Raw genomic sequence first — 12,012 nt, forward strand, 5'->3', positions numbered from 1 at the left:
AGCACATCAGATCCAAAAGGTAGCCGAGACATCGTTAGGCCCAGGGCCCTCATTTTATAGGTGAAGAGTCTTATCCCAGAAAAGCTGCTTTATCCATAAAACCCCAGGGTAGAAAAGCCCAAGAACCCTGGCTCCACCCAGGGATCTGGGCACTCATCACTGGATCTGCTTTATTCCACTGGACTGACCTTACCAAAGGAGCCTAAAAGAGATGGAAATAATTCCAGATTAAATTTTCCTAAATAACACATTGGGCTCCGATTTTTAAAAAACTCCTTCTCCAAATTCTTAATTTGAAGGAAGAAAAGATTATGTTAATTCTATCCAGTATGTATAACATTAATAAAAATCGTAATGGCTGATTTTATTTCAAAGTTCATTTAAGATATCCACTAAACTATATGGAATTCAATGGATCTAAAGTATTTTCTTAACTGAAAGACACAAATACAAAATATCTGTCTCTGTTATAACAGAATGTTTTCCCCAAGAAGGACCTTTCTTTTTAAAGAGTTTTGTTTTATTAATAAATTTATTTTAAAAAGAAAAAAAAAAAACAAGTAAGACGTCTCACTTTGCACAAATAATGTAAATTGTTCTCCAGTCCGCATCTGGCCTTGGCCTCAGCAGCCCTCTGTGCTGAGTAGAGGTTGGAGCACTTGCATAATAAACCTGAGGTCACGCTCAAGTTGACAGGAAAATTATAGTGCAGAAGCCAAATGTTTCTAATGCATATTTTATGCCTTTTGAAGTAAAAATTATACCTTATAATGAATAGCGTCTCTGAGGCGTTGGGTCTGGTGAACAAATCTTCAAAACTGCAGTTTCAAGACTGGAAATGTAAGGGTTTGTCTTTCCCAACATTGGGTGTTGGGTGTCTGGCTTCTTTCTGAAATCATTATATTCAAAGAAGCTTAAGGTGAAAGAAATCAGGAGCCTATTTTTTGATGTCATTTATGAGTTTCACAATGCAGGTAAATAGCATGTTGTTCTCATTGCTGTTTTGCCAGTTCCCTTCATCACTTCCCCTTCTCTTTCATTTTTAGAACTGCTCTAATGTTTCTGCAAAGCACCTGCAGCAGCAGCTGGACATCCTTGAGGGGGACAGTCTGAACTGGCGTGCGCAGGCTGAAGACCACGAGCAGGCCCTGACCCGCAGCCTGGAGTTCTGTACCGCAAGGGATGAGATGAGCGAGGTGAGAACACACACACAGACACACACACACACACACACGCACGTACACGCACACGCGCGCGCACACACACACGCACAGTGAATCAGGAGACTTTCTTTTTACCCTTGACCTTTAATCTGCCAAGCAATGGCCTCAGGGCTCAGAAAGATTGAGTAAACTTTAAGCTCCCAAACTTTTTGAGGTCAGTATATTGTCAACATATGGAAGAACCTAGAAGGTAGCATTTGGGTTTTTTGTTTGCTCCTCCCCAACCCACCCCAAACCCTCACAGCAGTTGTTTTGCTTGAGTGGATACACATCATCAGTGCAGAGTGATAGCATCCCGGTTCAGCCAGCTCCCGTCTGCGGAGATGCTATTTAAGTACCATTGACTCATGATGAAGGGGGTGCTAAGGGGAGCAGGCTTGTTGCTTCAGAGGCTACAAAGGATTATCACCAAAGTCAAGTGGCTGGTTTCATATTTACTCAAACTGAGTGACTTCTCTGGCAAAACAACGCCTAGACTCCGTGCCCCCTCCTCCATACACAGTTAATTCCACCTCCTCTTCCTCAATTCTACCCAACCCCCAACCCCCAGACACATGCTGAACTTGAGCCACACCCTCCCAGAGTTAAACTTTCCATCTAAAGGTTTACTTGTTCTAGGAGAAAAATACAGCTTAGCGAGGGTCCTGGTTTCTTACTGGAACTGACAGCAGAACAAAAGGTACCACAATTCCAGATTTATCTCTGTTTAGAGCAAGACGTTTCTAAGTTCATTAATCACAAACCCATTAGGAAAGTGAGCGGAGGGAAAAAGATGTGGTGAACCTTCTTGATTTTTCTGTTTATGCCCTCTTTACACAATTTAGGACCAGTGAGTATCAAATATTATCAAACAACATTAGAGCATGGACTTAAGTATGAGTAACTAAACTTAGCAAGTGGTCTAGCCCTTTCATAGCCCACAGAGAAGTGCAGGAAAGGAGCATGGCTGGAAGGAAAGCAAGAGGGTGAGAGCAGGAGGGGCCGCTTGGATCCCATTCAGTGGGAGGGAAACAGGAAGCAGCATCATGGAGGGTTTTCAGTTGAGTGTGCCACAGGACTGTAGAGTTTCTGCTCTTAGTCTGTGTTTCAGGAGTCACTGTGGGCGAGACACTCATTAATTCGCTCAGCGTTAAACCCCTAGTGTAGTCTGCCCTCTGTGTAGTAGAACGGCCTCTTCTGGGTCCTGTACTGCAGTTAGCACCACTTCAGCCAGATCACTTTAAGGAAAACAATCTTAATTCTCCTCAGGCTATAAAATTTAGATTCACAGCCATGGAAATAATTTTTTTTACTATCTTTCCCCAAAGTTGTTTTCTTTCTTCTTTTTCTTCCTCTTCTTCCTTTTTTTTTTTTTTGCTGAAGATCTCTCTCTCTGCTGTGATGTTCAACCATATTTTATTGAAAGCACAAGAGAGCAGGCTAAGGGCTATTCCCAGCTGCCTATGGCTCACTTTCCCTCTTCCTGAAGCATGGTGGCCTTTATGGAGGTGGGTCTCCCTGTTTAGGCCCTTTCCACAGTGGTTCTGTTTACAGGGCTGCCTCGGGATGAGCCTTTGCTGGGAGCCAGCCTGGCCCTTCCAGTCAAAGTAGGGACACGCCAGGATTGTCTGTACTGTAACAGGAACCAGAAACCAGATACTTGCAGGTTTGATATAGGAGTCAAACATCACTTTAACATGATCTTAAGTATTAGGAGAGTGATTCTTCCTATTTGCTTCTACTTCAAACCCAACTAATGTTTGATATAAGTCACAGTTTCGTATTCAAAGGATCTTTGAAAACTTTTGGCCCTTTTCCCTTTTCCTTCCTCGTAGAGATATACAAGGCATGTCACAGTATATCATGCACAGCCTGGATTTTCCAACTACAAGCTTAATGGGAAAATAATCCAAAGGAATATTTTCAGTGCCCGTTAATAAAATGAAGAGATGTGTGGTCTAGTTTGTATTGTGAATGTCAGAGCCAGATTCTAAGTTGTAATAATATTTGATATTTTAATTATTATTCTCATTATTAGTATTTGGTATGAGTGCTTAAAAATTATGTAAAATTAAAAGCTGCATGTTACACTAATTTTTTTTGTATAAAAAAATAGTCAGATAGCCCACCAGGGAACTAGACGAAGCATAGCATTTGATTTGTTCAGTTGATTTTGAAATGCATTATTTTGCATCCAGTGCATTTAAAGTGCTTCTTGGAAGTTCACTGATCTGAGCTGAAATTGGCTTTGGAGGACTTTCATTTTCCAGATGAGGAAACTGAGGAGTATACAGTTTTCACTTGAGCAGTGTGCTTCAGGACTGTGGGGTTTCAGGGAGTCAGCTCTGGACCAGAGGCTCATTTATTGGGGACCAACTTTTACTGGGCACCAGCTTGTCACCTGCTAAACTCAGAGTTCACCATTCAGTTAATGTATGAAACCATTCAACCACTGCATGGTCTGATGTTAATGTATCCTTTTACTATGCTTTCTTCTTCTATCTTTGTTTTCTCGAACACTCGTTACAAGCTCTTTGTATGATCTGATATAATAGCACAGTTCATTTTGTTATTTCAACTAAAATTACTTTATTGCATGGTTTTAAGTGCACTAAAGGCCCTTAGAAAAGAACTCAGGAATTCCCTGGTAGTCCAGTGGTTAGGACTCAGGGCTTTCACTGCTGTTGCCTGGGTTTAATCCCTGGCTGGGGAACTAAGATCCCACAAGCTGCACGGCAAAAAATAACAGAAAAAAAAAAAAAAAAAGAAAAGGACTCAGTATCTCAAGGTAAAATAAAGTGAGGTATTCTAAATGTGATTTTTTTTTTTTAATGTGATGTGATATTCCTTAATGACAAAGAACCATGGTTTTGTGCCTTGATTCTCTTTGGGTAAAATATTATTATTTTCTAATTTTATATACTATATAAGCCATAGTTAGTTAATTGTAAAAACTCATTTTCTCCATGTATACTAGAAAACACACCCTTCAGACTGCCAGATTTTGTGGAGTTTTTTTCCCACTCGTTTCACACAAAGATATATTTGTATGCATGAATGTTGAATCTCACTGTACATTTTCTTGCCTGGCAATATAAATAAGCTTTTAATACACAAAGCATTATAGATATTCTCTGCCATATTACATGACAGAACATCATCAGTTCCTTATTCTTTACATGTCTTCTTTAGAAATGTAATAAGTTAATATCAAGCATGTTTTCTTCCTGCAACCTGACCAAAAAAATTACCTTTACATTTACATGATGTTAATGGAAATTTGTCACTCGAGTCTCATTATGGATCACAAACAATTACTTTGATGAAAAGTATAGTAATGGGGCTTCCCTGGTGGCACAGTGGTTGGGAGTCCGCCTGCCGATGCAGTGGACACGGGTTCGTGCCCCAGTCCAGGGGGATCCCACATACCGCGGAGCAGCTGGGCCTGTGATCCATGGCCGCTGAGCCTGCGCATCCGGAGCCTGTGCTCCGCAGCGGGAGAGGCCACAACAGTGAGAGTCCCGTGTACCGCAAAAAAAAAAAAAAGTATAGTAATGACAGAATTGGGTTGCTATTCATTTTTCCAAAATAAATTTTGCAAATGGAGCTTTCATATAATTATATTACATCAGCCTGAAATTTCTACACTGTAGCAACATCTTACCCATCAGGAAGGAAACAGAAATATGTATGTATGTGTATATATATATATATATATATATATTCCATATGTCAGAGTCTCTTGTTCTAGTCACACAGATTCTTTTGTTCTTTTGTCAATTTGGATAAAATGGTCATCTCAGTTCCAGGGAGATAAGGCAGGTTAGCAGCAATAAATTATTGTAGAATAGGGGAATGCTGCTGCCTTAGACAGATACACAACCAATAACATTAAACCTCCTGATATTGTATACTGCTTTGCTATTGACAAAATGACTGTGGACGACCACCATCTGGTAAGAAAGGAAGCAGAAAAAGAGGGTATAGATGAGGCAGCACTATGGTATAGTACAGATAATTACTATTTTCTAAATTGATGACCTTAATTCATCATTTTAAGAAAAAAACTAAATTATCATCATTCAACAAATATGACTACTGTGTGCCAGGCCATGAGAACAGGAAAGTCCTCAGGAAACTAAGAGTCTAGGCAACTTAAAGCCCAAGGGACTTCACAGTCACAACTGCTCATTACCAGGCCCCACTGTGAGTCTGTTTCGTTGGTATATGTAAGAGGATGGGAAAGATTATAATTTGTTCTGAAAATGTCCATCCCATAGGGTTAGAATCTGTTAGAAGTTTTGTGTTTAACATCTGCTAAATGACTCTTCTTACTGAAGAAGATAGAAAGCTAAAGTTTGAAATCATGGTTATCATGTCCAGAAAATAAAATGTAAATATATTATGAACAAACAAAACTTGCAGAGTGGATAAAATAGCTATTACTGAGATATGCTGCCACCTGCAATTTAAAATGGAGCAATTGTCTTCTCCTTTCAAGCGGCCCCATTTCCTGCTTCTACAAGACTGATGGTAAGCACAGGAAGACATCCATGTGGTTGCTGAACAGATGGAGAACAAGAAAGTCTTGTTCCAAAATCTCTCCAGCACTAAACCTAAATATTCTACTGTTAATAATTGTAGCAAATCATTCAGGTTAAGTTATGAGTCTTTGGGTCCCTTCATTTCAAATACAGGCATCCCTGGGAAGTGATAGCATTGCAGCCTTCTTTCTGTTACTGAAAATGAGAATCAGAAAGCTTTTTTCTCTGGAGTAGGCAAAATGGTGGGCAAGAAATTAAGCTCGTGAAATGGACATTAAGAGAAATGGACTATTTGTTTTGTATTTTTGCTTCTGGACAGTTGTGTGCCCCATAGTTCTAATGAAAAGCTCTTGTTTTAAATACATTTTCTTAGTTTTAAAATGTCTCATGTTCCTCACGTAAATTGGCCTTGCCAGCAGCAGACTCACAGATAATACATTCTTGTGTCAAAGTTGCCTCAACCAGCTTCCTCAAGACTAAAAATAGCAAGCCAGCCTCCTTGTTGTCCATCTTGTTCCCTTCTGCTTCTTCTCTAAGAAGTTTTTGTTTATGCCTAACCCTGAGAGAGGCCTACTGCTCCCTGGGAAATTTGGTGAAGATGCTCATTATGCTAGTTTCAAAAGAACTGCAGTTTTAAAGTCTTAATGATTTTTTTTTTCTAATTATAGTTGTATTAAATTAGTCCGCTTCTTTCACAGCAAACATGTAGGAGCTGAACATATGGAAAGATAGGGAAATTGCACTGTTCATTTGAAAAAATATCTTTCTCCTGATTATCTTAAGACTTTCAGAAATTTTATCAGTATGAATTAAAACAACATTTAAAGATTTCGAATAGGGTAAACTTTTTCTTGCCCCAAGCTTTGGGTGTTTTTTCCTGCTTCTGTGCTCCAGTTGAGCAGTTGTCTTGGCCATCTACACCATTCCCCATTGTTGACAAGCTAACTAAAGTTAGAAACAGCTGCGTGAACAATGATACCACAGCCGAGCAACCATGGCACTCAGTTCCCTTAAAAATATGATCACAAGTTATGTGGAGATTAGATGGGAAGTTAAGTTTTCATATTGGAATATGCAGGTAAGAAACTTAGGCATGGCTGGGTGTTTTCTGAAAACCTGATTGCTGAAGGTAGTTCATGCTTGCTGCCTTCCACTTGTATCTGCGTAGTCCTCAATTTGAGCTGGGAAAGGTACAGGATTTAAAATAGATTTCCAGTGGGACCAAAAGAGAAAAGTGCTAGCAACTTGTCAAAGGAGCTCATGTGTCAGAAAGAAACTGATCCCATTTCACATACCCATATCACCATGAACATCTTTGGCTTTATAAATCATCGTCAGTGGAAGTGCATACATTCTGAGGCAAACAGAAATAAATTTGTACTCATCATTTATCAGTCTTAAATTTCTTAATCCAAAGTAGACTTTAAATGTCATGTCTTAGAATTAAAGTGTTAAGGCTCAGCCTTTCTTCATTTATCATATAGTTTTCAAACAGATATTGATTTTTTTCCCACTTAAACAAGCGGGTGTAACCCAGTGGTTATCTGGTTGATGTCAGAGCCCCTCTTCCTTTCTTTAGACTGAAGTTTATAATATACGTCATGTTACAGTAAGGGGGAAAAAAGAATATAAAATTTTATTTTCCAGTGGATACATGTTAGTGACTGGACGTATTTTTTCCTTTCATTTTATTTTACTTTATTTTTATTAAAAATAAAAATTATATTTTTAGCTGTAGTAAAAGACACATAACAAAATTAACTATCTTAACCATTTTAAGAGTACAGTTAAGTGATATTATGTACGTTCACAGTGTTGCACTACTATCACCACTATTCATTTCCAGAACTTTTTCACCATCCCAAACAGAAACTCTGTACTCATTACAATAACTCCCTATTGAGGACATGTTTTTTAATACAAAAATCTCTGGTTTCCTCAGATGTGGTAGTTATTGCACCTATTGTTGCAGATTATGACTTCAAGGGAAAAAAGTTCCTGCCAAAGTTTTATGTGATTAACTAAGGAGGAAGTCCGTATCTTAATCCCATAAAATCAACTTCATTTGTCCTTTCCCACTAATAACAAATACATGCATATTAAAACAACAAATGTCAAAAAATTTAAATATTGTTTATTTCATAAATATACCAACTGAATATTATCTTTTAAATATTTTTCTGAGTTCTAATAGAGAAATCATTTTCAAATTTTGAAGTTACAGTTCTTTCCACTCCTTTATAATATTACTGATTTATCAATTTAAATATTTTACATGGTCTCTGTGCTTATAATTTAAAGCTAATGCTCACCTATTTCATTTACCATATAAAATAAACAACACTGATGAAGTGTAGTTGTGGCAAATGCAAAAATTGCATCAGTATAATAATTTCCATGTATGCAAATAGGCTAGGGCTTTATAGATTGTTGTCTTCAGAAAATGTTAAAGATAAGGTCACGGTTCTGTTTTTACAGTATGCAGAATTTAAAATAAGCATTTTGAGAAAGCAAGCATTTTCTGGGGCAAATATGTTTTTCTGCATTATAAGTTTAAAATCCAGCATGTGCCCAGCCTTTATTCCCTCCCAAATAATTTACTTGCTGTAACTGAAAAGAATTTTAATGTCTTCCTGACTTTTCTTGTCATAGCTCAAATTTATCAACCATGACATTGTTTATTCTTGGCTGTTAAATGCTTCCACATACTCTGAGACGGTTTATATTTTCTCTGTACTTCTCTTCGCTGATAATATAGAGTGAATTGCCTGTCAATATGTTTATCCTTCTTGAATCTGGAGAAGGGCACAGAAAGCGTTGTTGTTAATGGAACTAGACTGCTTAGAATTTTGGCTCACTGGTAAAGTTGGACTGTTTGTTCTTAAGAAAGTCATCATCTATGCCCCGTTTTCAGGGTATAGCCATACACTCTGTTTATATACAAGTTAGCATTGCCACCACAGGCAACAACTGTCACCTTACATTCCATTTTTTAAGGACCTCTGAAGTTAATGGCTTATATCTAAGAAGTAAATCTCTTCTGGAAACTGCCCATGAAAAATAATTTTTAATTGGTTTTGGACAAATACAGTCCTTTTCCTACTGACTGTCATACTGGGTCTCCTCTTCCACCCCACTAATGTCCTCCTTGGTCTAAATGTCAACACTCCATTGACCTCTGCAACATGGACAGCTCCTTGGAGGCTTAATAAATTTATTCATGATGGCTATAAGAGCATTGGAATATGGAACAAATATTAGCACACAGAGAACAGAATGAGTTGTAAAATGATGTCAAATAAATAAATACAAATAAGAAAATTAGAGTTGCTTAAAATCTATTGTATGTTAAAAACTTTCTTGTTTGAAGGTCAAAGGATGTTCTGTAACTGTAATCCTAATTATAAATTACAAATCAAAAAATACTAAGAACAATTTATAATTACCTATATTTGGGGGATATGTTTAAATTCACATTATATATTCACTTAGCAGACCTGTCTTCTACTGAAAATCACTCTGGATACATTTCGAAGGTTATGAATATTTTGAAGTGTAGATATCTTGATTTATTTCAAGTGAATATTAGTGTTCTCATTTTAAGGAAATCACCTGTTTCTTTTTATTGAACTGCAGCTCAAAGAGTCATTCAAAGACATCAAAAAGAAATTCAACAATTTGAAGTTTAATTACACTAAGAAAAATGAAAAAGCTCGAAATCTAAAAGCTCTCAAATATCAAATTCAACAAGTAGATATGTATGCTGAAAAATTACAGGTAATGAGAAAGTACGTGTGTGTGTGCGTGCTACCACAATTATTGCAAAATTATTTTGCATTTCAATTCTAGATGCCTAACCCTTGGGCTTTTTTATAGCATTAGGACTGAAAAGATCATCCTTAATTTTTATAACAATTGGGTACTTCATGTAAAATACATAATTAATTGATTTATCTCTTGAAGCAGCTCCAAAATGATTTCTGCCAAATCTACCCAACCTCTCCCCTTCCACTCTCTCTCTCTCTCTCTCTCTCACACACACACACACACACACACACACACACACACACACATCCCCCTCTTGTATACCCCTCTTTCTTTCCTTGTACCCACCTATGTCAGGACCTTCCTCCCCTGTTCCTGCAGCCCCTTGTCACTTATACTGGCTAGATTATTTGAGTGCCTTTCTCGGGAGACAGTGAGCTAACTGAGGACAATAAAATATTTGATTTTATGATCACTGTCTTTTTAAAAATCATTAGTAGCATTCTCAAACTATGGTATAGATCCTGATATGTAGTAAATTTTCTCTATGTTTGCTGCTGAATCAATAAACTATCTGAAAGAAAACCTATTCTTTCCAAAATGCGTTTTAATAATTATGATTTTAACATATTAAATGGAGGAAGCTACAAAAGTTTTTCCCTCAATATTTAATCACTAACTAGCCTCATAAATAAAAATTGAATGTCCTTAAATATATTTTTTTTGCACAGGCTTTGAAAAAGAAAATGGGAAAAGTTGAGAATAAGACTTTTTTCTTAAATTATCCAAATAATAAAGTGAATGTCCTTTTGGAAGCCCTGAGGGATTTGCAGAAATATGTGGATGAGTTTGACAAAGTTGTGACAGATTACAGGAAGAATTTGGACCTGACTGAGCATCTCCAGGAGTTGATAGAAGAGGTATCCTCTTCTTGTTGTAATGTTATCTGTGTTGTATTTAAAAATAAGTCAGCTGCTTTAAAACAATGCTGCATTGGCTATTATTGTCACTAATTTCATGCATCATGCCTCTTTTCATGATTATATCCTTAGGATAATTTCCTAAAGCAGAATTGCTGGATCAAAGGGGATCATGCATGTTACAAGGTTTTGATTGTGTTGTCCAGTTGCTCTTTGGAAAGGTTTTACTAATTTACTCTTTTTACCAGCAACATATGAGACTTTCTCATTTCTCCATAACCACATCAACTCAAGATACGTTTAACCATTATGGAATTATGTTCACTGCTGGATATCTGCTAAAACACTCAAAAATGACATTTATTTCACAGAATTTGAAAATGTTTAGAGAGAAAGGTGATACTTGGATTTTTCAGGTACAAAAATTGTTATTGATATTATTTCGTTTTTGTCAAGAGGATAAATGGCAAAGTATACACAGATTACATGAAATGTAGCAAGTTAGTTATTATTGGCATACTTCATAGTGAAGAAGCTCTATACTTGAAGTTATTGAGCGTTCTTTGTAATCCATTATTCTGAGATACAAAATGTCTCTCCCACTAACGCAATAGAGCTTTTAGATGTAACACCACATTAAGGAGGATTGAAATGATCATTTTTCTATATCTGTTGTATAGGTTCGCTGTACTTCTGTGGCACTTATTTAAAGCCAGCTCCTAACAGAGTCATGTGTTTCTATTTCTCACTCAGCATAAGTGTTTCTAGCCTTGGTCAGACACTTCTTCCGTCACAGTTATTTATTTTCAGTGAGAAACTCTCAATTCTCCACTGTGCTTTGAAAATATGACTATCTTCTATCAAGAAAAGGTCAAATGCTATTCTTCAAATGATATTTCCTCAATCTATACACTAAATCTTATTCTTAAAAGAGAATTTATTTATTAGAGTGTTATTTGGGCAATAATTTATCCATGTATTGTAAATGATTTCAATTACATAGGCTGGATTTTGTGTGTTTGAGCTTTTTTCTTCCCTTTAGCTGATATTTGGATTCTTTTTAGTGCCATATGCTTTTAATTTTTTTATTTATTTATTTTTAACATCTTTATTGGAGTATAATTGCTTTACAATGGTGTGTTAGTTTCTGCTTTATAACAAAGTGAATCAGTTATACATATACATATATCCCCGTACCTCTTCCCTCTTGCGTCTCCCTCCCTCCCACCCTCCCTATCCCACCTCTCTACGTGGTCACAAAGCACCAAGCTGATCTCACCGTGCCACGCGGCTGCTTCCCACCAGCCATCCACCACACACTTGGTAGTGTATATATGTCCATGCCACTCTCTCACTTTGTCCCAGCTTACCCCTTCCCCTCCCCATACCATCAAGTCCATTCCCTAGTACGTCTGCGTCTTTATTCCCATCTTGCCCCTAGGTTCTTCACAACCAGTTTTTTTTTTTTTTTAGATTCCATATATATGTGTTAGCATATGGTATTTGTTTTTCTCTTTCTGACTTACTTCACTCTGTATGACAGACTCTAGTTCCATCCACCTCACTACAAATAACTCAATT

At 37.1% G+C, this 12,012-nt stretch overlaps 1 protein-coding gene across 1 annotated transcript in view; it reads left to right on the plus strand.

The window, feature by feature from the left end:
* Positions 1-12,012, plus strand: part of CCDC141 (coiled-coil domain containing 141) — a 204,396-nt gene that overhangs the window by 164,005 nt on the left and 28,379 nt on the right. Inside the window, exons 17-19 of the mRNA XM_032637784.1 lie at positions 1,047-1,196; positions 9,383-9,523; positions 10,243-10,431. Coding sequence (XP_032493675.1) covers positions 1,047-1,196; positions 9,383-9,523; positions 10,243-10,431 — 480 coding nt within the window. The remainder of the gene's footprint in view (positions 1-1,046; positions 1,197-9,382; positions 9,524-10,242; positions 10,432-12,012) is intronic.

The sequence above is a fragment of the Phocoena sinus genome, chromosome 7, assembly GCF_008692025.1.
Source record: "Phocoena sinus isolate mPhoSin1 chromosome 7, mPhoSin1.pri, whole genome shotgun sequence".
In the NCBI taxonomy this organism is placed as follows: Eukaryota; Metazoa; Chordata; class Mammalia; order Artiodactyla; family Phocoenidae; genus Phocoena; species Phocoena sinus.